The sequence below is a fragment of the Cupressus sempervirens genome, chromosome 7 (genome assembly GCF_028749045.1).
Source record: "Cupressus sempervirens isolate cs-2001-9-10 chromosome 7, ASM2874904v1, whole genome shotgun sequence".
Taxonomy (NCBI): Eukaryota; Viridiplantae; Streptophyta; class Pinopsida; order Cupressales; family Cupressaceae; genus Cupressus; species Cupressus sempervirens.
The window spans coordinates 920,073,037-920,100,686 of NC_143124.1; the positions used below are offsets into that span (position 1 = coordinate 920,073,037).

The 27,650-nt window shown below is 32.2% G+C and overlaps 2 protein-coding genes across 2 annotated transcripts; both read left to right on the forward strand.

The window, feature by feature from the left end:
• Nucleotides 1–5,252: 5,252 nt before the first annotated feature.
• Nucleotides 5,253–10,165, forward strand: ATERDJ3A (DNAJ heat shock N-terminal domain-containing protein). Its single transcript, XM_089793541.1, has 7 exons — nt 5,253–5,581; nt 7,107–7,162; nt 7,427–7,500; nt 7,829–8,388; nt 8,526–8,867; nt 9,062–9,418; nt 9,663–10,165. The coding sequence occupies exons 1-7, from the start codon at nt 5,498–5,500 to the stop codon at nt 9,939–9,941; spliced, it is 1,752 nt and encodes a 583-aa protein (XP_089649667.1). The 5' UTR covers nt 5,253–5,497; the 3' UTR covers nt 9,942–10,165.
• Nucleotides 10,166–16,947: 6,782 nt separating this feature from the next.
• On the forward strand, nt 16,948–17,361 carry LOC149550539 (uncharacterized). Its single transcript, XM_089795108.1, has one exon. The coding sequence runs from the start codon at nt 16,948–16,950 to the stop codon at nt 17,359–17,361; it is 414 nt and encodes a 137-aa protein (XP_089651234.1).
• The last annotated feature ends 10,289 nt before the right edge of the window (nt 17,362–27,650 follow it).

The following is a 27,650-nucleotide window of genomic DNA, read 5'->3' on the forward strand; positions in this document are numbered from 1 at the left end:
GCCATGGTGGATAGACTTGACAGCTCAGTGCACATGTCACCCTGCACTAGCTTAGATTGTACAGTAATCTGACACATCATCCACGCTATCAGCCAGTTAGTTATCTAGTTAGCAAGGATACTACTACCACCTCATCTATCTAGTTAGCCTTGACACGTCTCAATACATGTGAGACCCTACCGTACATTTTGTACCATCCATATAGCTAACGTCATTAGCCATACAAGTGACATCATCAACATGTTAGCAAGGGCCTGCATTTTCGCTGACATCAACAAAATGCTAGCCTAAATTTGATGGCGATCTGACTATCATTCCAGGGCAATTTTGAACTGCTATGATGGCCATTTGACCTTCAGATTTAACATTGTGTTTTTCTCTGTAGACCCCTCTTCAGATGTAGTTTTGATTTGGCAACCTGACTTTGAGAGGCCATAACTCGATCATCCAGACTTCAAATCAAGTATAATTTTTTTGATTTTGGGTAGAATTTCTTGAAATTTTTAGTGGTGCAACATTTTTCTAGTTTTGGTGCACGGATTTGTCAAAAATAACATTTTTTGGTTACTGTACCTATCCAATCCTACATTTTGCAACTTCAAACGCACCGTACGGGCTCATTTGGACTCCTCTTTAGGTTCCATTTTTTTTTAAAGTGCGTTATTTTTTGTCTACTTTTCAGATCTACAATCAGATTGTAGGCTTGTGTGGACAAAAAAACCAATTTAAGAAATAGGTCTTGTTTTGCATTGTATTGCTTCACAATTGTTGTAATTTTTAGCTACATTGTAAAATTCCAGATTTGTACTCAATACTGAGGTTGTAATCAGCAAAATCAGAAGTCCACTTTGTCCATTTTGACAAGTGGCCTATTGTAAATGCACTACATATAAAATGCCAAAATCATTCATTTGCGGGGGGGGGTGGGGATTTTTTGGTTGAGTGAAAAAGGGGGGTGTGTACTATGTATTGTGTCTCCTTGATCTTGTGCTCTTGTATTATGGGTTCTTTTCAAAGTTAACTCCACATAATTATGCTACTTGGAAAGAAAACATTAAGGAACCATTGGTAGAAAAAGATTTACTGCGTTATGTAACTGGTGTAGCAAAGAAACCTCCCACTGATGCTAATGAAGCTTAGAAAGAAGACTGGGAATCCAAATAAGAGATGGCCCTAGAAACCTTGTTGAAAAATATCTTTAATCCAGTCAAATTTTACATTAGGAAGCTGCTAGACTTGAAGCATTGTATGGGATAGTAGATGAAGACATGGCTTACACCATAGAGGACAAACTTCTCAAGTTGGATCTTAGGAATTTCGATACCATCAAAGACTATCTTACCCAAGTAGACATGTATAGGGCACAACTTAAGGATTGTGGTGAACCCATCAAGCATGGAAAGATGATCAAACACATCATGACTCATCTTCCACCTGAATATGCTCCTTTTGTTTCTAGTTATAATACACACAAATTAACAATGGGTAGTGGCTATGTTAAGCCTTCATTCAAGAGATTTTCAGAAATGTTGATCTAAGAACATGACAATCTAGTGAGTATGGGAATTCTCAAGTCTTCCAAGACCAAAGCCTTGGTAGCTAATGAAGGTAATTCAAGTGGTAAAAACTCCAACAAGAAGTAGAAGCAGTGAAAGGCTAAGCCACAAGATGACACAAAACAATCCTCCTCAAAACAACAATCTTCCTCAAATCAATCTTCTTCCACTCAACAATCTTCTTCACAAAAAGGAAAGTCTTCTTCCAAAAATAACCAAAAGGGGAACAATTCTAATAAAAAGGAGAAGAAAACTTGTTCCTATTGTAAGAGGAATGGTCATGATGAACATGAGTGTAAGGATAAGTAGATTGATGAATTGGTCAACATAATGAGGAAACACAAAATTGATGTACCAAATGTCTATAAGGACAAGGGATCTTCATCCAATTCAAAGGGTAAGGGACAAGCTTTGGTAGCAAGTACAAACAATGCTGAGGAATGGGTTCTTGATTCAGGAGCAACACATCATATGGGTTCTTCAAGGGAGTAGTTTTCCTCTTTGAAACCATCAAATGTACCTTACATCTATGTGGGCAATGATACTCAAGTGGAAATTGAAGGGAAAGGCAATGTTGAGTTGCAAAATGGCATCTTTAAGGATGTTCTTCATGTTCCTAACTTTAGCACCAACCTTCTCTCCATCTATCAAATAGCTCACTATGGATGTGGCAACAAAGTAGAGTTCCTCCTTGATACAGTTGTGGTGAAAAATCTCCAAGATGATTCTATGGTGGTAGTTGGAAAAGCTAATCATGAGACAAGACTTTATTCTTTCTTACATTTTGTGCCTAAGTCCACTTCCCTTGCCTTGTTGACTCATTCAAATACACAAAGTAAACTATGGCATGAGAGATTTGGACATCTAAATTATCGCTACCTTCAGCAACTCAACAGCAAGGATATGCTCATTGGTCTACCTTAAGTCAAGTATTCAAAGGGTGTATGTCTAGGTTGTGAAGCAGACAAGCATTCCGAAGAGAAATATGACAAGGGGAAGTCTTGGAAGGCAATTGCTATTCTAGAATTGGTTCATAGTGATGTAGCTGGCCCATTTCCAGTACCATCTTTTGGTAAGGCCCGCTATGTTCTCACATTTATTGATGACTTTTCATAGTACACTTGGGTCTTTTTTCTTGCTCATAAGAGTGAAATATTTAATAACTTCATACCTTCAAAGCTCAAGTTGAGAAAAAATTAGGGAAAGCCATCAAGATCCTATGAATAGATAATGGCAGGGAATATGTCAACTCCAAGCATATAGACTTTTGCACTCATCAGGGTATTGATCTTCAACATTCAGTTGCATACACGCCATAACAAAATAGTGTCACTGAAAGGAAGAATATAACCCTTAAAGAAATTTTCATTTATAATGATAATTTGCTTACATTTCTCTTTATTGTAAAGCCTGCGTTCTCTCCATTTGAAAGATTTTGTACACTTGCCTAGATTGAGAATCTTTGAAACATCATGCTGGGCCATCTACCTAATTTATTTGTAATTATAAACATCCTTACAATTTATATGCTTAATAACTTAAAAAGTTCTCCTTTCAAATATGCTTTCTCTAACCTTAATTTCTCATCATTCATCGTTAGAGCCTTTTTAGATAAGATGTCCGCTTCATTATTACCTGCTCTTTTAATATGGGTAATTTTAAAGTCTTCAAATTTATGTAATTCTTGCTCTACGAGATTAATAATAGGTTGCAGATGCCAGGCATTAACACTAAGTTTGGAAATTGCCTGCACTGTAAGTAGAGAATCTCCTTCTAAATGGATTCTTTTAATCCCCTCTTTAATGGCTATTTGAACTGCATGGCATTCTGCAATGTTATTTGTGCCAATAGGAAGTTTTTTTGCTCCTACCATTAAAAAGTGCCATTTGCTATCTCTGAAAACTAACCCAATCCCTGAAACACTCGGGTTGCCTTTTGCAGCTCCATCGAAATTAATTTGACCCAACCTTCTTGTGGTTTTTCCCATTCAATCTTCTCCTACCTTACTGCTTTATTGCTTGTAACCAATGCTCCTGAAGGTGATTTAAATCTTATCGCCAGCCATAATCTTTGCATAAGTCTGTCATCTTTTGTAAATGGGATCTTCATTCCTTGTCTCCTTGTCGCTGACATGCTTATTGTTTCTTCTATTACAATGATTATTCCGTTTAAGCATCTCCTTAAGCTTTCCTTTTCACCCCTAAAGATCCTCTTGTTTCTCTCCTTCCATAACTCCCATATTATCAGAGAATGAGCTACTAACCAAATACTCGATAGGGTTGACTTCCCATGTCCCCTTGGCCATCCATCAAAGACCTCCCTTAGCGACTGAGCTCTTGGACCTTGCTATTGTAATTTAAATTGAACCAAATTTAATTTATATTATTGTTCAAATAAAACTATAGTATATTATAATTCACTAATTTGAATTATGGAGAACCTTTTTTTCGATGAATAGATCTTTCTAAGTACAATCATTTGAATTTTTTTCAACGTGTGAATTATACATCTATGAAAAATAAAGCATTTGATCAATTGACATCATTCTAATATCTCTTGCTTTGGGATTTTTTATTTAATATTTTTTAACCTCCTTAATCTTCATCTTGGTTGTGATTTTGATATTAAGTTTTGGAAAAATTCAAAAGAATTGTGCTATGATTCAGAAACTTAATAAATAGAAAATAAATAATAAAGTCCTCCTATTACAATCATATTAGATAATTTAATGTATTTAGTCATACAAAGCATTTGAATAGTTAAAAATTTCAAATCCAAAACATACTTAACTTTGGAAGTGAAAACCATTTAGGTTGATAAGATTTTGCATTTGATTTTTGTTTGAATATTTTGAATTTTTAAATATGATTAGGTTTAGAATTTAGAATATATAGTACAATATAATTATAGTATAAGGTGTTTTAGAATTTAAGATGACAAATAAAGGGTGTGTTAAAAGAAAGTAAACAACCAAATTTAAATATTGTTAGTATTTGGTAAAGGTTAAATGTAGTGAAAAATTAATAATCATATTAATTCAATATTCTGTCATAAATTTTAGCCGAAAATATTGCAATATAGAGAACCTCTGAAAAAAGGCTCCTATAACACAAAACCAAATCAACCAATCATATAATTTCTATAAAATATAAAACTTGATTGGTGGATTGATGTTAAACTAATTGAGTAATCTTGCAAAGTGAATGTAATAGTACTAGCCTACGACAAGTATAATAAGATGAAATAGTTAATAATAAAAGAATTCAGTTTACATATGTCTTATATTTTAATATATCGAGCATCCTAGCATATTGCCTCGTAATACAGTAGTGTTTCTTGAAAATCTATTCCTATAACACCTAAATATATTAGCCAATCAAATTGCATTAAAATAATTTTAATAAATTAAAAAATTAAAAAAGCTCACATATATACATTAGGAAAACTGACAATAAAAAATAAAAATACTTTAATTGATTCATTGAAATAATAAAAAATATTAATCTAATTTAAGTACAACTAATAATAGTATATTGCCTATGACAAATACAATTATAAACATTGCTTAAGTCAGCTATCACAAGTCAGCTATCAAATTAATCTTTAAAACAAAATATTCATCCCTAAAGCTACTTGTAACATTGCTGTGGCACGAAAGAAAGCGAATTATATTCTAAAATCTCATTGGACGAGTTTGTTGGAAGCTCGCCTCCGCGCCACGTGTCAACAAAAATGTAATTTATTAAGTGTCGCAGAGTTTTCTAGATTTTGCTATTTTCTTCTCAGCCCGATTTCTTCCTATTCATTGGAGCAAATATTTCAATTCATGATAGCCAGAAGCATTAATTCAATTGACATTCTGTATATTGCATTAATTTGTCGAGAGGTTCATAAGATTTGAACAAATTTTTGGCACATTGGGTCGGGGGATTCTGGGCGGAATGAGGCGGTCGTATGCTGTTTTCGGCTTTTTTATTTTTCTCGTCATCGCTACCTCATTGGCAGAAGGCAAGGACCTGTATAAGGTATGCAATTCAGTCCCGTCGAGAAGATTTTCATATAATAATTGTTTTTTTATCAGTTTTAGATCCTTGTAACTAAAAAAATGAGAAATAATATTTTTACACTGATTAAATCTGGTCCAATTTATTGATGTAATTGCTGAATAATATTTATTTGTGACGAAGCGTGAATTTGCACGGTAAGTTTCTTAGAGTGAATGAATTGGGGGGTTAAGGGTTGTTTTTTTTAACCCCTGATTTGTCGAATTACTGGCGGTTATTATTGAATTGCGAAGCTCGCTTCTTAATTTGATTCAGCAGGGTTTTGCATTACCATAAGAGAAAGGTTAATTGGATCTTAGGTTTGCTAAGATATTCTCTTTTATGTGGATGTGCCCTTATGGGATATGTTGAACGAAACTATCGGTGTGTTATTATTTGGTTTAGTTTGAAATTGTGAGCTTTATGGTTTAGAAGATTTACCAAGTATACAAAGGAATCGATTCCGAAATTGGGTGTACGTAAGCTATCGTGCATGGTGAAGTTTGGCAAGAGGCAAGGAAAACTCCTGCAAATCAGAAAAGCCCAATAGGTTCTCACCTGTGAGGCTGGGTGAGTCAGCTAACTTGCGTAATTGGAAGAGGAACTACTCCCGCCTCGGAAACTGTAAAACTCCAGTAGTCTTACCTCTCAAGAATAACCGCCTTACCTGATATGATTTACATTGGTATCAGTGTTGGTATTCAAGTATGTTCTCTGGGCTTTTACGGGTAGAGAGAGAAAATATAGGATCAGGGACATTAATCTATAAGAAAATCTGCAAGAAGGGCCGCGAGGCATGACAAGTTGAGAAAGCTATTAAGAAAGTGTCTTTTTTAGGGTTTCAAGTCGCCGGGTCCCAGGGATCAAAGGTATGCTTATTAGGACATCCAAGTTTGAGCTCGGATTTCAAGAAATTCATTTCCAAGTGTTTTGTAATGGTTTCGGGCTAGGTGCTTCTGATGATCTGAGAATTGGTTATATCCAACGGCAGGAATTTTCTCAGCCCTAACACTGGAACAAGCCCTAATCATCATCTGTGCATACTCGTCAAGACAAGTTGCCACACAAGGTGTCAATTAAAGGTTGCAGAATCCACAAGCTAGGATTGTGCAATCAATGCATGTGACCGAATGAGGGAAGCTCTCGGTCTATAGAGTACCCTAGAATTCATTCTTCTTCACAAATGGTATCTGGGTAGGATTATTAAATTCCTTACATATCACAAGTAAGAGAGGATGTATTAAGGTAGAACTGGAAATTTCAGACGTGATAGCTGAAACAATAGGTGAACATCAGATTACTCACATTCAGCAGCTATTGACCAAAGAATTCTCAAGTAAACTAATAATAAAATCTACCTGAATGTCGCTGTTTGGTACAGTTGACTGCTCTCACCATCTTGAAGTTAAACATTAGAACATGCTAGATTGTCTTTCTAATTATAATCTCCTCTGTACATATATTACCCGGTTTTACTTGTACTCAATCTTTATTGTTTTATTTCCAGATACTTGGAGTGGACAAAAATGCTAGCCAGCGTGAAATTCAGAAAGCATTCCACAAGTATGTTTGAAGATCCTTTTCTTAATATAGAGAATATGCTTTAGTTGTGTTAAGCACTATAACTTGTCTGTTAATCACGCATTGCCAGGGCAATTTTGATGGTCCATTGTATACATAAACACCTCTGTTTGAATAACTGTGTTTCTCATAGAATCAAGTGGCCTTGTATTATTTGGCCACTGCTTCCTTTACGTGTTATATAAATTCTGTTACTTGTGTCCATTTAATTTTTAGACTCATTTTATTTTTGGGGAATTTTTGCAGGCTTTCCTTGAAGTATCATCCTGATAAGAATAAGGATAAGAGTGCCGAGGCAAAATTTTCTGAGATAAATAACGGTATATTGTTTACCAAAACTGAAGTCTTTTTATGGAACATAATTGATTTTTTAAGAAGTTGGTACTTTCACCATAATGAGAGCCACCAAAACTTTGATCCTATAGAACTCAACAAAATTTATCCCAGTCTTTGTAAAGGATCTTGCTTTTGTAGATTTTGTTTCTTTTCTCAGTTTGTCAAAACCTGGATGATACTTTCACTTGAACTCATCAGGCTTGCGGGGGCTCTTATTCTTCTTGGAAACACATAGATTATGCTATATTTTGTAATCTTTAATTCTAAAAAGAATATGACTCTGGCTTTTTGTTGTAATTTTATGTCTATCAGCATATGAGACTCTCTCGGACGAGGAGAAAAGGAAGAACTATGACATGTTTGGTGATGAGAAAGGAAATCCAAGGCCTGAAGGCCCTGGATTTGGTAATTCTGGATATGGGTCTAGCAGCTTCAATTTTGGTGGACAAAATGGTCAGCACTTCACATTCCAGCAGGGTAGATCTCAATCAGGGAGTGGGAGAGAGGGTTTCAAGCGTTTCACATTCCCTTTTGGGGGTTCTAGTAGGGAAGGTGAACATTCTTTCACATATGACGTTGGTGGATCTAACTTCATGGGAGACATGTTTTCAAACATTTTTGGCTCTCCAAAAACTGATAAAAGAAATTGGAATCCGTTTGGAGGCTTTGCCGGTTCACAGGAACAAGCAAAAAATAGTTATTCTCAGAACCCTCGGCAGATTCTGGTTCTTGATTCCAAAAATTTTAAAGAGAAAGTTATAGATCAACGAATGACTTGGTTGTTGATGTTTTACGCTCCGTCATCAAAAGGCTACCAAGAGTTGGAGACAATTCTGGATCAGGTTGCCAACACATTGCAAGGAATAGTAAAGGTATGTACCGATACTGGTAAAAAAATTTGGTTTTTAAGGAAACACTGCTTCTTGAAGTTTCTTGCCTGTATATAGCTCATCAATTAATCAATACCCCAAGTACATGGAGTCAGAATTTTTGCTTGATTGTATGACAGGTTGGTGCCATCAATTGCCATAGTCAACAAAAGTTATGCAAAGAGCAAAATGTTTTTCCCCAGAAAACGGCTAAACTATTTGTATACTCAATTAGGAGCAATCAGAAAGGATCATTGCTGGAATATATTGGTGATTGGAATGCAAAGGATGTGAAAAATTACTGTTTAGATCTGCTGCCAAGGTTTTCAAAGAGAATAGATAATGGTGATCTTGATGAGTTGGTGAGGACATCACTCAAGCTACCAAAAGTTTTATTACTAACCACAAGAAAGAACACCCCAGCAATTTGGCGAGCTCTTAGTGGATTATATCATGACCGAGTCCTTTTCTATGATGCAGAGGTATATTTGAAAGATTCTAGAATAGAGTAAGAATGAGGGTCAGTAATTTTTTTAATATATCTCCTAATTCTTATTTTGAGAAGGTGAATAATGATAAATTTGTTTTGCAGGGAGGTCTACAATTTTTTAATTAAAGCTCATTCTCAAAGCTTATTCTGAAAAAGTGAATAATTTTTTTAAGTTCTTTTTTGCAGGTTTCTGATCAATCACATAATATTGCTAAAACGTTTGGAGTCCAGACAATACCAGCAATGATTGGAATCCTGTCTAATAGTGAAGTAGTTATGATGAGCAGTGGAAGTGGCTTTGAACAGTCAGGGCCAAATAAAGTCCAAGAACTTGGGAAACTTATTGAAAATTTAGAGAGGAGAAATTTGAAACTTAGGCCTGCAAAACAGAGCTCTCAATCAAGTCAAGGTTCAAAGGAACCTATATCTCTACTTACAAAGGAAACAGCAAATGTTTTATGTGGAACAGATATGTCCCTTTGTGTGATTGGGGTGTTTAAGTCATCCCAAGGAAAAGAGAGAGTAAAAGAACTGCTCACAGCAGTAAGTGTTTCTCCATCTTTCCGTACTTGTTTTTATTTTGCCTATATGACAATATGTCATGCATTTAGAACTGATTTTCTAGGTTTCCAAGCTCTTATTTCTGAGTCTGATATCCTAATCTTTTAATTGTTTGATTTGCTGGGAACTCTTCTTCATTATTTTATTATGTGCTGGAAATGTTTTGTTTGCTTCTTTCATCTATCATACAACAATAAACTAAAGTTGTATTTGAAATGGTTACCAGATGTCACAAAAAACTCTGACAAGAGGGCAGCGGTATGAGCTAAAAGACGCAGTGTCCTATTCTCTACTGGATGCAGCTAAGCAAAAGACATTTTTGCGGGCTTTTGACAAATCTAGCTTCAAGGACATGGACACTGTTTTGATTGCCTACAAGCCTCGCAAAGAAAGATTTGCCTTATACAAGGGTTCTCTAACCATGGAGGATACAGAAAGATTTATTGGGGAGGTATTGAATGGAGATGTCCGATTCACAAAAGTGCTCCAGAAGCCTAGTTATTAGGAGCAGCAACTGAGAGACATGAAAATCTAAGTTATATTCACGTGAGATCCCCTTGTGTTTGTACTATATTTTACTTCCCTTCAAAATTGTGATCATAAGATAGTACATATTTTTGTCCAAAAAAGGGTCATAAAAATCTGCAGTGTTCACCGGAAACCCATCTTCTTCTTTGAAGTGTAATTATTATATTTTGGCAAATCAGAGATGAAATGATGTTTATGTAATTGGACCAAGGGAAACGGCATCGCTCCATTTTTCTCGTGAAAAAAACCCTGAGTTATTAATTCCATAGATTGCAAAGTAAAACATTGGTTAAAATGCATTTTTCATGTGTTACTTTTGCCACACACCATGTGATTTCTCTTTCAAAATGTCAATTTTCAATTTAAAATATATTTAAAAATTGAACTTTACCAAAAAAAAATCAAATGTCCATGCAGGCAAAATGGATTTTTCATATCTTACTTTTGCTAGACACCATGTGATTTCTCTTTCAAGATGTCAAATCTCAATTTAAAATACATTTAGAAATTGAACTTTATAAAAACACATCTTTAGGAGATTTTTGTTTTTATTACTTCCTAAGTGGCAAGTTCTAAGTATTTGCCGAGTTGAATTTGTTTTTGGGCTTGCCTGTACTCTCGGAGTCAGAATCAATTCAATCTTAACTTTTACTGAATTTGTTTTTGTTATATGGTCCTAAAACAATCATAAATTAGCAGTATGGTCCAGGTTGTTGCATGGAATAGATAGCAAGGACACGGTAAATCTCATTCCACCAGGGAAAAAAGAACCAATTTGGAAACTACTCCATATGAACTGTTAGGATGAACCTCATGCAGCATAAACTGCCCAGTTCGATGTTATAGAGAGTAGCAACATTGAAAGCTTGAGATAGGTGCATAATCTGAGCGGTCAAGCTTGTCATTGATCCCCTCTCGAAGGTCTGTCTGGAAGGTCTTGCCAATCAATCTTCCTGTCTGCTAGTAGCCACTTTGAAATTCTATCACGATCTCCTTGAAGGTGGAAGATCTTGCCAATCAATCTTCCTGTATGTTAGTAGCCACTTTGAAATTCTATCACAATCTTCTTGAAGGAGGTTGTGCGTATCTCTTATGACAGTTCCACTGCCTTGATTTTCATCATGTGGACTTTGACGCTAGTCTCAAGTAGACCTTATTTATTTTTGTTCTTTTTGCTTTGCATGCACTGATCAAATAGCGGGTAGGGTGATCAAGACACGGTTTATGGAGCGGAAGGTAAAGTTTGGGGGGGATTGTTAGTGTCATTTCATGTCCAGAGCACCTCAAATGCTCAAAAACATTTATCTATTTTTGGAATTTATAGCAGACTTTTGTTTGGGGACCCTTTTTTATTACACTAGTGCCCTCGTGTTTTATCAGTAAATTGGCGCCAAAACAATAAATTGCAAAATACACACTATAATGTTATGGAGCATTCTCTTCATGATCATGGAATTCCCTATCGCTTGGCGGATGGATAGATTAAAATCGCACCTGTGGCTAAATAGTCGAAAAAAGTTTTGTTTAATTTATTAATTAAAATTAATAAATTAAACAAAACTTCAAATCAGTTCTGTGACTTCTAAATCAATTAATAAATTAAACAAAACTTCAAATACGGTGCCTAAATTCTAGTGGATAGATGTCACCCAAAATCGTAGCCTTCGATTATCTCATTGCAATTAAGGAAGGAAGGACGATTATGTAAGAGGGAGTGGGGAATACTTGTTTAGAAATTTTGTGTAATCAAGCTTATATAGAGTGGCATAAACCACTCCCCTAAACATTGCTATGCGTTAATGTTAATGTGGGTTGTGAAGTGGTAGCATGAGTGCTGATGGTATTCTTTAGGAGGAGTATCCTAAGCATCATATAGATGGATAGCATGATGGCATGTAGCATTCATGACTGCGTTTGTCATTGATGTCAACATAGTATTGTTTCTGTGATGACTGCCAGAGTAGCAGACAAAGAAAAAGGTTGTATGGATAGTGTATTGATGATTAGGTCAAGCACAGTTAAGGATGTATTCTACACTATATCCTGATGATGTCGATAAGTGCATATATAGAGAGTTAAAGACATGCAAAAGATATACTTGATTTACAAAAGACAATAAGCAGACATATTATTTGATAAGTGATTTGTGATGATCGATTTGTATCTCTTAACTAGGATAGAATCATGATGAGCGTAGTTAGACTGTGATAGAAGACAACCTGATGATGACATCACCGAGTGCACAAGGTCAGAGGTTGCACGTGTGAGAATTTGTAAAGACTGTGAACTGACAGAGACTTGTAATTACGAAAAGATGAAATGTTTTGTAATATCTTAATGAGGTCCTATTATAATTTATTGATAAAACCTCCAAGCCGAATCAAGGAATTATTTTGAGGATATAGTATAAAGGAAGGTTATTTTCCTTATGCAGAAATGTGTGATTGATGTGTGAAGTGAATTATGCAAGTGATATGTGAAGTTCGTAAATGCGTGTAAACGATCCAAGGGATTATTTGGATGCAAAGTTGGTGATCAGTTATTGAGATCAGAAGAGGACAGGTTTGGTCAAGAGGATAGAGGAGTTCGAGATCATTCATTTTCTATTATTCTGCAAGGAATAATACAAAGCCCAATTGGACAATGAGTTTAGTGGTCTTGCCCTTGAAGCTATTTGGACATTGGGTCCTTCTGCCTTCTACAACTCCTAATAGGGTTGGCACAACTCCTAATAGGGTTGGCACAACTCCTAATAGGGTTGGAATCTCCTAATAGGGATTCAAAGTCTCCTAATAGGGACTAATATGTATTGAATGTATTTCATTGGCTCCTAACAACATCCATCCTCTTACAAGAAACTTTTATATTAGTACATCATTTTGTGGTACCATTCTCACCGGAGTTTTCCCTATGATCAAGGGTTTCCCTAGTTAACATATCTGGTGTTATTGTGTATTTATATCTTCTTATGGTTGTTGATTATATTGTTCACATGATTAAGGATATTTTTTCATAGCAAGTTAAATTGTGATATTGCTATCATAATGTAACAGTGTATTTTTTGGGTCAAACTTATTGATTCATGTTTCATGTGTAGTGGTCGGCATAAACTTATTTCATAAACTTATTTCCAAAGAGAATGAGTGGAACACTTAGGATTCATTGCACCTAGGTGAAGCATCAAGATTTGTACAGATAGAGTGCAATTAACCATGTAGGAAACTCTGTAGTTAAGTGTACTTGAGTTGTAGTATTAGGATGTGTGACTTTTCAGGAAACCTCAATGTTTCACCTGTGTGAGCATTACCTAGATGCAATGAGTGCTAAGTATTCCATTCATTCTCATGAGAGATGGGTTTGTATAAATCACTACTCATGAAATATGGGCCAATGAGTTTAACTCAAGAAACTACACAATTGATTCCCAACAACAATAGTTCAATGTATTTCCTCAAGTGTATTGTGATATAGCCTCAGTTTTTTTAGCATACATCCTTTTTAGAATCCTCCCCCCCTTCTCTCTATCTTTTTTTTTTTTTTTTAGACTGCAGGAATCGGTGCAACACGGCCCCCCTATAAACTGTAGTGCGCCTGATAAACTTTTTAATGTGACCGGTAGCGCTGGCGCGACACGCCCACCGGTACCATGAGGATGGGGGAGACTAGAACCCGTGACCAAGCCCCTGCAACAGGGAAGATTTAGCCAACCGAGCTAGGGCCCCCGCCCTCCCCTTCTCTCTATCCTCAAGTAGGGGAAACAATTGAATTTTAAATGCTCTCCAACACATGCATTACATACAACATTTTGGAAATTTGAGACATAACACAATGTCTTATTTCTTCATAAGAAGAATGTGTTTTGCTTATGTTAGAGATTTGGCCACTTTATGCACATCTTGGAGATTTGCTTATTCTAAAACAACTTTCCTTCTACAAGTCCTTTTGGTTGCATATAACAATTAGTTTTATCTTCAATATATATTTTAATTTAGTTTAGGCTAGAATTATTTATTAATAATATAAAACTATTTTAATTTGTTCTATATTAACATACATGCTTAGGAAATACATCTTAATTTAATTATAAATTTGTAATATATGTCATGATTAGGAAATTATTTCATTCTTATTTGGTTTAGTACTATGAATCATGACATGGAAATTTAAAAGGATTGACATATTATGATCATATATTAATGATAAGAATGATCTAACAATTTGTTATATGTTTGCATTGTCTATTAATGTTAAGTGAATGTATATATCATTATAATATAAAGAATCATTAATCACAAAAAGAGGAGATAAATGAAACTTGTTATGCTCATCACTAGATAACATTAATATAACATGAGAAAAGGGATAGAGAAGATGTATTAGTTATCCAATGTGGAGGTAGATTGTGTTTATTAATATCAATAGAATTCTTAATGAAAGACGAAGTAAAGGAGACACGATTAGGATAACCAATAAGTGCATAATAAATGAATTTTGAGGGGGTAGAGTGAAAGTATGATTAACGTAAGGAGAGGTTCTCAAAGGTGACATGCCATCATGTTCATGAGCATTTGCATCACTAGAAAAAGGAAGTTTACAAGCTACACATTCACTATTAATAAGAAAAACATGTCAAAGGTAGGAGACATAATAAAAAAATATATGGTGGAGAAAATCTAAAGATTATGACATTAACACCTCGATAAAAGAATAATTACCATTTATAGAACAAAATACATGCAAGATCATCAAGAATAGAGGAATACAAGTATTGCAGATATTTTTTGACAATCTCTTTAACATGTATTTATGTTTAAAGATAATAATGAATTATGTAATCCATGATAAATGGTGTGTTAATGAAATACAAAAAGGGCTGGTTGTAATAAAATATGAAAAAAGTATAATAAATTCGCTATTATAAATAAATCAATATGGATCCAAACCCTAACCAAGTCTAGAATTTAAGCAATAATATAAGAAATAGACGAGTATGTAATATGGTATCAAAAAATAATTACATGAAAAATAAACAAAATCTACCACATGCCATGTGGAATTGATCTAGAAGATTTAAAAAAATAAAATTAAAATTCATTATTTATTTTTCCACTAGCCTCTATGAGTTGACTTGATATGTCTTTGCATGACTAATTGCTATTCCTTGATATTAAATGCTTTCAATGTACATTTTCATAAACACTTTAGAACAAAAAAATTCATGTGTTGAGAACAAAACAATTCTAATAACACATTTATTTGAAGTACCAAGTTAAACCTAAATACGCATCAAAATATTTTAGGATATTTGCATGGTTGAAAAGTGTTGTTTTCAATCTTCTAGTGAACCATAACGCTAGTTTATCAAGGGGTTAACCTTGGAGAAGCTAGTCCTTACACGATTGATTTCTTCAAGAATGTTCCAAGTATTTTGAATTCTTGCACATTGTCTAACATCATTCATCAAGGTGAAATAGGTATGTTATAAAAATACATAGCTAGCCTATTTAGATATGCATACAAAATCAATTCCACTATAATTTAATGACATGTAAAAATATAATTAACTTTTGCACAATAATCTAGCAGAGATTTTATCATTTTCTTTCCAAAATAGATAAGAAGAAGTGTATATGATTGCGCTTTAAAAGTTATAATCAAAATAATGGAAAAACATCTATTTGCCAAAATAATAACTTAAGTATATATATTTCTATTATTTATGTTCATGAAAATTTGGAAAATAATTTGTGGTTAATGTAAATAAATAAACGAGTTCCTTTTCTAAAACTAATTAACCTAGTTAAAAGGTAAAATTGATTGTATAACATAGCTTTTATTATTGAAAAAAAAGTATTTAGTAGATGATAATTATATATATTTAGTATTTTGATCTAATTTTTAATCATTAATTATGACACCTTCTATACATAATGAAATCTAAATTTCATAGAATTTGAAAATTTGATCCAATGCACCAAATAATTGATCTTCAGTACTAATTGATCTTCAAAGTTGTAGATCTTAATTTCTACTTGGATTATAAGAGCTAGAGTATGATGATAGTTTCCCTTGATGTTAGATGACATATATAGCGACTTCTTGCTTCTAGATTTTGATTACGTCCCAATTTTAGAGATAATGTTTCAAGTCACACTTTGCGAACCATCATCACAGCAAGAGAGTTGCAAGAACATGAAAAGTGTGACCTAATAATTGTTCAAAAGGTGTGACTGAAACATTGATTTATAAAATTGACAAAAAGTTACTATTGTTGATAGTGGAAACAGACTAGGAACAATAAATGACATATAAGCAATCTTGGGATAATCATTGCATTGTGAAGGCCAAGTTTTCCAAAGTTGGATTGTGTTTTGTTTCACATCTTGGATAATGAAAAATATAAATGTTAGAGAGAAATACAGCAGGTTGGCAATGAGGAATAATTGAAACTACATGTACAAACAAACGATTTTTCCAAGTGCCTCATTGGGGATTCCGTCCATTATTGTTAAAAAGCCATTCTCAGAATCAACTTCTACATCATAACGTTCAAAATCACTCATGGGGAATGACGATCATTTCCCTTTCACATGTTAAGAAGCCCTCTGATAATCCCATACACAAGGGAACAAAATCATCCGGTCCAATTAATGAAAAGAGGTGAGTTTCCCAAAGGAAAACCACAAGAGCAACTATAAACAACTTATACACTAACCTCTCCAAACGCAAGAAAGTAAATTGAATAAGTTGAAAGTGATTAGAAAGAGAATATCATGGCTTCAGAGAAGGAAGGAGCATTAGTGGTGATGGGCCATGAAGAAGGGATGATAATAATACTCCAGCCGGTCCAACCAAAGATAATACTCCCAAATGGTGGATTCTCCAAAGACCATTGGAGGAACTATAAATAAATAACTCACAACACGAGAAGCAAACTTATAACACATTCTCAAACAGAAAGTGAAGTAATTTAAGAAGGACTAATGGAGGCAGAGAGAGCAGGAGGATTAGTGGTGATGGGCCATGAAGAAGGGATGAAACAAGCTGGATCCCTTCTCAAGGAATTCGGGCTTCCAGAGGGACTTTTGCCACTTGAAGATGTTGTTGAGGTGGGTTATGTGAAGACCACTGGTTACATGTGGATCACTCAGAAGAAGAGAGTGGAACACACTTTCAAACTCATCTCTAAGCAGGTGAGTTATGATAAAGAGATTCATGGGTTTATTGAGGCCGGAAGAATAAAGAAACTCAAGGGAGTCAAGGCAAAGGAGTTGCTCATCTGGGCTCCTGTCAGTGACATCACTGTGGAGAATCCTCCAACAGGGAAAATGCAGTTCAAGAGTCTTGCAGGAATTACAAAGACTTTTCCTATCGAGGCTTTCGCTGCTGGCCAGTGAAGGCCCTGGATGATTTTATCTTATGATCAGCTTGCTTGGTTAGTTAATCTACGCTTCTTATTCTGTAGTATGATTGTTCTAGCAAGATAGTATTATTTTGTGGTTTCCCCCTTTGTATCACATGCATCTATATTTCTAAGAATAAATAATTTATGATTTCAAAGTATCGAGGAGTGGGTAAAATGAATTGGGGATTACGATCGTCATCATAAAATAGATCCTACTTCAAGTTGTTGTTACATTTGTTGGTAGGAGATCTGCTGGACACCATTGCTTTTTTCCTCTATCATATCAGACAAGCCACTTGATGTTAATTTTTCAAGAGGAGCAAGTTTAGAATGAAAAACTATTGTCCTGAGAACTCAAGTTTAGAATGAAAGGTAAGGTTGTGATAATCAAGGTGACATGATAGGTTAATTGATCTTTCACTTCTTGTTCATAAACACGGTTGTGATAATTATAATTGGTGTGTTGTTGTTTTTATATTCCTCCTTAAAATTATTTGGGACATAGTTTAAAATCTATTTAAAGGTAATTGTTCATAAAATGTTAATCACGATATTGTGCAAGAAGATAGTGAATAGAGAGGTTATATTTTGCAAAGTTAAAATTTAGAATTGTATAACATCTTTTTAATTTATATCTTATAACTTGATTTTTGAATATTATCATAGATTACATAAATTTAAGAAAACAATAAAATTTGATTAATATGTTGAAATACTCGAACCCAAAAGAGATATAATGGAAGAGTAATTCTTCCTTTTGTTCACTATAATTTTTGGTGGTTAGTTTACTTCTATGGTTATCAAACATTTCAAGCTCTCTCAACGAGATTATGGGTTGTCCCCAAATCATTGAGGTTTATGTTAATTTACAATTCTATGGATAAATATGGAATTCTAGTCCTTATTTGCCAATTTTTTTGAGAATTTTCTCATCATTTAGCAATGAAAAGCTTGTAATAGAGAATGCAATTTAGTTTATTGTTTATGTCATAATAGAGTCATGGTTATATTTGGCTGGTTAGAGCTTTATTTTGTCAAACATCTATATGTAATATTTTATATATAGGTTTTCTTTATTTAATATTATATATAAGCTTTCTTTTGTTTAAAAAAAGAGAGATGGTTGATCCAATTTCATATTGCAAAATTGGAAGGAATGACCCAATTGACTTAAAAAAGATTTAAGCGCTAAATGAGTTCAATGATCTATCACAATAATTAATTGAGGGAAGTTGGATTGAAGGGGAAATGATGCGATGATGTTAAATAGGAGGCTTAGTAAGAAGAGTTAACATGATTCAAGAAATACATATGGATGTAAAACAAACCAAGTCCTCTAATGAACAAAAACAAGAATGTGAAAATTGTACCAACTTGTGATTAAAATCTAAAGATGATTTTGGGGGTACACCATTACTTGGGTTTTGTTCTTAGGAACAAAAAATATTGAGGAATCTTGTACTTGGGGGTTTTCCCCAAAACTTTGATGGTTGAGCCTGCAAATTCTGAACTTTTCATTATAATTTTGACACTTACATACCATATATTCCTACACATAGAAAAAAAGGAAAACAAGTTTTTGGAAAGGGGCATTCCTTTGTCAAACCCCTATTTAGGAACCAACCTTGAAATGAATCTTCATAAAAAAGAAAAAAAGATTACTAATACGAAATAAAAGCTAGATCTGAATTATAATTTACCTTATACGTTGATGGTATAACAAATGTTAATGAAATAGCCCTTCAATCTACACAAATACCTCATAGAAAATAATGAAAGATAGATATTACAACATGAATGTAATAGTTTGCCACAATGTTGATAGAGGAAAAGAATGATACTTTGAAGGCTTGAAGATTTTGATGGTTGAAGACTTTGGGAATGCTTGGATGTAGAAGAGCTCTTGAAATCTTAATCATTAATCTCCTTGGTTATGGTCCAACCTTGGATAATAGATACCAAAACAAGGAGAGATAGGCCACTTAGACACCTCTTCACACATTCAGAAATTCAAAATTATGCTAGGGCTTCAAAATTATGCTAGGGCGACCACACGATCCAATTTCCCACCAAAACATTGCAAGCAAGTCCCAATTCAAATTTTAGCCAAAAATTAGGGGAACAAAAGGTCATGGGTGTTTTTAACCTTTGAGTATGAAATATAATTGAAATGAAAGGTCAAGGAGATAGAGTACACATCATAATAAGAGGCACATCTAATTCAAGGTTTGAAAGAAGTACAAAGGCCAAAAATAGTAACATAGGGCCCATACATGCTAATAAATGATTGAACTAGACAAATAATAAATGAGTATGTCTTGAAATAAGGGCTCACATCAATATTTAGTGAATTTGAATCAACACAAGACTTAGAATATTAATTTAAAGGTCCAGTGAGCATTACTAAAGCATGACATCAAAATGAGAACTCATACATGCTAAAATAGGGCTAAAGTCAATTTATAATTATAGGATTTTTTTTTTGGAAAGTACAACTCTATTCTTACATTTTTTTTGATAAAATTTTTGACAACTCATTCAAAATTTTATGTCTAATTGTCTAACTTTAATTTTTTTTCAAAATTTCATTACTCCTAAAGGACCTTTTTGGAACCACCATGATCCTGCACATACCGATGTTTGTTTACAAAACTTATTAAATTTCTATTCTTGGTGGGCAATAATTTATTAGTTAAACATTGTATGCTTTATTGCACTAAGATGGAGGATTATATAGACAACTTGTATTTTACACTAGTATTGTAAGCTTATTATAAGCTATTGAATTATACATCAACTAAGTAGTGGGTGTCTTTGGCCATTTTATGGTTAGTTCTAATTGAATACTTTTTGATATTCTAAAAAGTTTCTTAGATACTTGATGCATTACCTTTGAGCACTCATTATTATCATGAACCTAATTAAATAGGAACTAAAAACTCAATAAATATGTATAGATTAATGAATTTAAATTAGGTTGGAATTTCTATAACATGATTTCCCCTAGTGGATCATACATTTTTATTATGTTTGGTAGTACTATTAATTATACAAAAGTATAGTATGACATTATTTCACACTTATATAGTTCAAATATCTAGCTTTAGTGATTGTGATTAGATGTGGAGCTAAGTCTTGTAGCTATTATAGATCTCTAGGACATTAGAGTGTCATAATTCTATTAAGGACCCAACCTTTCATGTGAGGAAAAAGTTTATTAAGGTCTAATACCACATTTTGTGGCATGGCAGAGGATACGAGGCTAATGATAGAGAAAGTTGGCAGTTTAGAGGTTGTTCTACATACATTAATGAAGCTAATGAGCACATAAAAGTTAAGGTGGTGCTATGAGACTATGGGCCTCTTTATACTTGATAGTTAATTTAAAAGTGTTGGTGTACTTTATCTCTCTTCCATGATGTTCAAAAAGTAGAACAATATTACACAAGGCATTCTAACCTTGATATTGATGGTAACTTTATAAAGAGTGCGAGTTTTAGATTATGAAATATAAAAGCCCATTTTTTTAGTAAAACAAAATTTTGAATTACTTGGTATTATTTTTATTGACGTCTATTTGTATATTTTTTGAATTCTACAAATTAAAAGGGGGCCTTAATGATTATAAGGATTGAAAATTATAGTCTAGATTTTTTCTTGTATTAAAAATATAAAATATATATTTCAAACATAAAAAAAAATTGAAGGAGAAAGTTACACTTATTGACTAAATTATGACATGTATGTTATGTGCTACATTGTAAGACAAGTTTGAATAGAGATAATAAGATGATATCAGAATGCTCATGTTTGTAACTAGATTATGATGTACTTATAATAGATAGAAGAATATGCCCTCCTTAACTTATGAATTCATCTTGACATTTAAGTATCAATTTATTAACTATGTGTTTGGGTGCCACTTTTTTGGTAGTTCTAACTCATGATTTTGTAATTACCATTTGATAGTTTTATTTACTTATTTATTTAGAATGGTTTAGATGAAATATCAAATTATGAATTAGTAGACCTCTATTATATTATTGTTTTAATTGATGATACTCTTGTAAAAGCTTGTTTTTATAAATGTATTGTAGCTATGTTTAGTAAATAATACATTCTCAAATTACTTTGATATAATTTTTCTTTTGAATTTTTTTTCACTCCATAGAAAATTTAAAAAATGCTTCGTGAATCAGCATATGCACAAACACTATGTCCACCATCTTCCTCAAGCATACCTTCCATGAATCTTTCACTACTAACTTATCAATGAAAATATTAGAGTCTAACACAAACTCCAAAATCAATATGGAAAATGTCAAAGCATACACCCTTAACTTTCTCTCAGGCAGTCCTACTCACAAAGGAACACAATCATTTGATGAAATTGATGAAGGTATAACAGTTGAAAAGCCTCGCCGACATCACCAAGGCCTTCTCCATCGAGGGATTCACTGCAGGCCATTGAGGTAGGCCGCACTTAGAAAAGGGTGCTAGTATGAAATGCATTATCTTAGTAGATGCCATAGATATATGGCAAATAAGATAGTTTTCAATGGGCTCTAGGCTTAAATATTAGGAGGGGTAGGAGAGTTTCAAATGGTGTTGGCAAAAAGCACTAGTTAATCATGTACTAAACATAAAAAAAAGTCAAACATGATTCTTTTTCAGATTCACGAAAATACAACAAATTTTTTTCAAATTTTTTGTTGTTTTCGATCACAAAATATATGGATCATAGATCAAATGCTGAAAATTTCAAAAAAATTCATTGTGTTTTCAATTTTTTGAAATTTAGTCAATAATGCAATTTGTAGGGAGGCTGGTCGCGACTGTTCCAAAGTTGGTGTTACCTCTTTATATTCTAATGGTTGTTAGTGTTAGCGGAGAGTCCATGGGAGATGATGGATATAAGGCGAAGATAGTGGTAATCAAAATCATGTTATGAGTCAAGTTCTTCAATTTATAAATTAAGTGAAATAATTAATGGTTAGTATAATTGATATCATTTCAAATTTTGTAAGTTAGTTTTTTTTCAAAAGAAGGCAAAACATTATCGAAGATCTAAATTCAAACTTTCTAGAATGAAGTGTTATATAAGGTGATATGTTATTTAATTTAAAATGAAAGTACTATCTTTCTTTCTTTTTAAAATTCTATATTGATTAGGAAGAAAAAGTGATAAAAATTTGAAACTATTTATTAATTATTTTAGAAGACTTAGCAATAGATGTCAGATATAAATTGTGTTAAGCCTATTTACCAATAATGATCGATAAAAAATGAATGGGTCAAATTCCAATTCTAGGCTAAAGCAAGAGAATGCTAGTCTCACTTTAGATCCTACTAGAGAAATCCCCCAATAAAGGAATTAAGACCCCCAAAAACCAAGAATTCTTCTGAAATTGAATTTCATATGTGTGGATCCCTTTTCATGGTTTTAATAAAGAAGGCTTTACAACTTCACAAGATAAGGGGCTAGAGCCTTGTAATTGACATTGAGGATTTAAGAGTGACTACTATTTTAAATATTTTTTTTGTCATATGTAAAGATTTGGTAAATTTAGGATCAACGATGATAAAGGAAAATGAAATATGATTACGTGGGGGTCATTGGAAAATAAAAGAAAAACTAATTTACTAAGAATGATTATTGAAACAACAAGAGAAGAGTTAGTGAACTTATTATTAAAATCTCTAAATTTTGCTTTCTAATTCTAGATAATATTTATATGTTTAATAGGATCATGGAATATATTTTGAAGGATAGCAAAGACGTTAAGGAAATAATGTGAGCAATGATAACTTTAAGAAACCGCTCCTGAAAAATGCCTAAAATGTTGGTGAATCCAACATTTTGTGGGCAGGAAAAATTTAATGTCGAGGGCAATTTTTTTGTTCCATATAGGAAAATAAAATATTATATGTTGGCGATTTTTTTCTTGCCCTAGCAAAAATCATTTTAAATGTGGCAAATTAATGTTTTTTCTTGCTGATAGATAAATAAATGATGGCTATTTTTCCTTTGCCAAAAATGAATTAATAATGTTAGAGGCGAAATTACTTGTACTGTAGGAAAATGAATAATAATTGTCTTGGCTAATCTTCAGTGGTAAACTGATTTTTTTAAAAATTTGAAAGCAAAATTTGAACATGTATTGGTTAGTGACTGTACTGACTGCTGAGTAGTCACTTGAAGTTTCAACTTGTGTATTGTCTTAGGTCTATTATTAATAATATCATAATGTCATTATGTCAGTGTCACTATTACCAAGTTGGCTACCATCACTTTCGTATTGTTAATAGTAAATACAATAGTTTTATTGACCATTGATTAATTAGAGATCAATGACATAAGATGCATTTTGGGGCCACTTGTTTGAAAAGACCTGCTGTCGCATGAAATTCTCTGAAATGGAGACATGTGAAAAGGTTTGCATGCAAATAATTACTCAATGTTAGGCACTATCGACTGTCTGACATTAATGCCAGTACATTTCGACGTTTTGTACACTTGAAAATCAATAAGAATACAAAAAAAAAAAGATATGAAAGATCGCGAACGCCAAAGAATTTAATGCAACTGCCATTAAATATTCTCTTCAATTCATCTTTCATTATCATTTCTCATATTCTTCAATTTGAATTCGGTTTGCAGTTGCACTTTGCAGAGTTTCTTGAATCTTAGTTATGGATACACCAATTCACCTGAAATGCACTACAATGGCTTCGCAAAAGCCCTTTTTGGGCAAGATTCTTGATGATGTCCTTGCCATGGTTTGCAAGCTAGATGCCCAAAGTCCTTTTACGCGCCATGCTATATTCATGGTCCTCGACCATGAATTCTAGAGAAACGATAAGAGGCACTGTGTGTCCACCGATATTACCTCTCGCTTCCTCGCATCTCTTCTTGACCTTGAAGGTAGTCAAATAGACATTCTAATGCTTTTGCGTAACATTTTTAAAGAAATGTTTTAAGAAGATGATGTCAAAATTCTTGTATTGATCGAGCAGGTATCGGGGCCAGGCATTGGCATCCCTTTTGTAGACATAGTAGACAAGTGTTGGGAGGAAGACACATGGTGCATTATACATAAGCATCCTTTCCTACTCAGCATGAACGAATGACAATTGGCTCGCCATCGAAAGTGGGTGCGGCTTGGAAGGGATTTTTTACGGAAGTGGTTGTTCAGCGAGATCAACTTCACATGGCTGGATAAGTTCAGCGACATCATCTTCTCTAACAAATTCCTCACAGAGGGACTTGAAGACCTTTCTGATTGAAGGCTTCAAGCCCTCGACCCCTCAATCTGCTAATGCTTCTAGCCTCCCTGGTTCCCTAGTCCTTGTTTCTTAAATACTATTTCCTTAACCGTTGCCCTTAGGGCAAAAAAATGTTTTTAAGATATCTGTATTTTTCTTTGGATTGGGCCTTGTCCTTTTTTGTAAATTACAAAATAGTAAAACCAGGCTGATTTAATCAGCTATTTTGAATATCTATGCTATGAATCAGTATTATGTACATTGTACAGTCTAAAATATTATCAATGAAAACAACAATTTTTGGTTCTCAAATCATTGTTCTTGTTAGTTTACGACTTTGTTTTTGGCATCTTGATTCTCAATGCACTGTTGAAATGTTAGTCTGCAACTTTGTTAAAAATAATTAACTGTTAATAGTTATAAAGTTAGAACTTATAACTTAGAAACAAAAAAAAGGGTTTCAACAATCCTGATTCCCTTTATGGTTTCATATAATATATTTGATTAACGATTTATAGTAAAAATTTGTTCAATTGAAAATTATCCAATTAAAATTTTTGTAATTTCTAAAACTATTTTTCTTTAATCTGATTGGTTAAAACAAATGGAGCGATAAGAGCAGATTTCAAGGAAAACTAAAGATTATACCCTTAACAAAGATAAATATAATTTTGATAATTTATGTGTCAAATTTTTATTTCATACGTATCTTGTCACCTATTCCTAACTTTTTTTCATTATGAAATCTTTTAAATGATGAAGAATAGTTTATAAACAATTATCACAATTTTCAATATATGTTAATAATTTATAGATAATTAAACTATATTACATTTTAATTTTGAAACTAAATAATAAATATGAATAAAAATATAGCATTTGTAATTATTTTATTTACATTAAACTATTGTCATTACTATTTCATATCTTGCACCAATTTTATTTTATAAAATTTAATATATCTTCATTGAATTTTTCATATCATCTTTACAATAAAAAGTTTATGATAGAAAAGAAAATCATTTCTATAATAGAAAAGAAATTTTTTTATTTTTATTATATTAAAACTATTATAATAATAATTATAAATTATAAATATATATATATATATATATATATATAATATTTTATATAAAAAATTAAATTGACATCATGATTTTGACATGCTCAAGCTTAAAAGTAAAATAATAATAATTAATAGCAATTTCTTTAACAATATTTATTTCTACATATTTCTCTATATTAATTAATATGCTATGTAAATTCTTTTCAATGATTGCGGCTCTATTTCGAACCAAATTTTATAAGATTGAAGATAAAGTCTATTTCTACTCAAAACCAGGACATGTGTACTTGAAGATTCTACTTGAAATTCTGATCGTTGCATAAAAGAAAGATTGACAGCCCAAGATGAATTTCAGGCCAATTTGGAAAATGTTTTCCCATATGCCTAGATTCATCCAGAATTGTGACATGTGTCCACTCATTGGAAGACTCGGTTAATATTATTAATAATTATGTTTATAAACAATTATCACAATTATCAATATATGTTAATGATTTACAGATAATTAAACTATATTACATATTAATTTTGAAACTAAATAATAAATATGAATACAAATATAACATTTGTAATTATATTTTTAAATTTTAATTATTTTATTTAAATTAAACTATTGTCATTATAATTTATTATTAGTACTTGATGGTAGGCTTAGGCCTAAGAGCTAAATATTTTATTTTCAATGTGATTCATTAATGTTAATATTTTTATTTTTTTAATGTAAGCACATTGGTTTAAATTTTATATTTTAATAATGTATTTTTTATAAATTATAATATGTTTTTTGTCATTCAATTAAAAATAATATTACTTATATTATATAATCATTTGAAATTTATTATTATTATAAAAATATTATTATTTTTATATTATAATTATTTATTATATAATAGAACATATAATATAATATAATATAATTATAACCATATGATATATATGTAATAGAACATATATATCAATGATTATATAAATTTAAATTAACATCATTACAAAAAAATATAATTATATAACATTTTTATTAATTAAAATAATTTATATATTATAATAAATTTATTAAATTTAAATTAGATTTATATAGAAACTAAAGACACTAATGGCACTTGTTTCATATCTTGCATCAATTTTATTTTATAAAATTTAATATATCTTCATTGAATTTTTCATATCATCTTTACAATAAAAAGTTTATGATAGAAAAGGAAATCATTTCTATAATAGAAAAGAAAATCTCCTTTATTTATATTATATTATAACTATTATAATAATTATTATAAATTATAATTTTTATATATAATTTTTTTGAATATAAATAATTAAATTAACTCAAAATTGGGACACATGTACTCCAAGATTCTACTCGAAATCTCAACCGTTGACTAAAAGAAAGATCGACGACCCGAGATGAATTTCAGGCCGGTTTGGAGAATATTTTCTCATGTTAGGACATTGCAAAGCTCAATTAAGTGTTAGGACTCAATTAATTTATTAATAATTATGTTTAGTCTTTAAAAAAAATTATTACTTAATCCTTACTCGACGATGCGACGATTGTTAAGTAAAAGGTATATCAACGCCAACGGGAACGACTGGGATGAATTTTGGGTAAAATTTAGGTCTGCTATCGCAGTTGTCAAGAAACATCCGAAATTGTGACACATGTCCTTGACAAGTGTCATGATTCCGAATGACTCTTGACAACAGCGATAACATTTCACAAATTGACTCAAAAATTATATTGATAATTAAGTTTGATTTTTATTAATTAATTTATTTACAATGAAAAAAATTATTCAAATGTATATTAATGTAATAAATTTTTACTTTTTATTATTATTGTTATGTACATTACTAAATTATTGAATCTTGACTCTTATGTCATTTACATGTACATTGTACATACTATTAGTAAAGTACCTAAAACCATTAATTACTTAATACTTTCATTTTAA

Excerpts from the sequence above, each read along its gene's own strand:
- ATERDJ3A (XM_089793541.1), top strand. The coding sequence starts at position 5,498 with ATGAGGCGGTCGTATGCTGTTTTCGGCTTTTTTATTTTTCTCGTCATC. Across the intron at positions 7,163-7,426 it reads ATTCAGAAAGCATTCCACAA|GCTTTCCTTGAAGTATCATC; the intron begins GTATGTTTGAAG and ends GAATTTTTGCAG. Across the intron at positions 7,501-7,828 it reads ATTTTCTGAGATAAATAACG|CATATGAGACTCTCTCGGAC; the intron begins GTATATTGTTTA and ends TATGTCTATCAG.
- LOC149550539 (XM_089795108.1), top strand. The coding sequence starts at position 16,948 with ATGGAGGCAGAGAGAGCAGGAGGATTAGTGGTGATGGGCCATGAAGAA.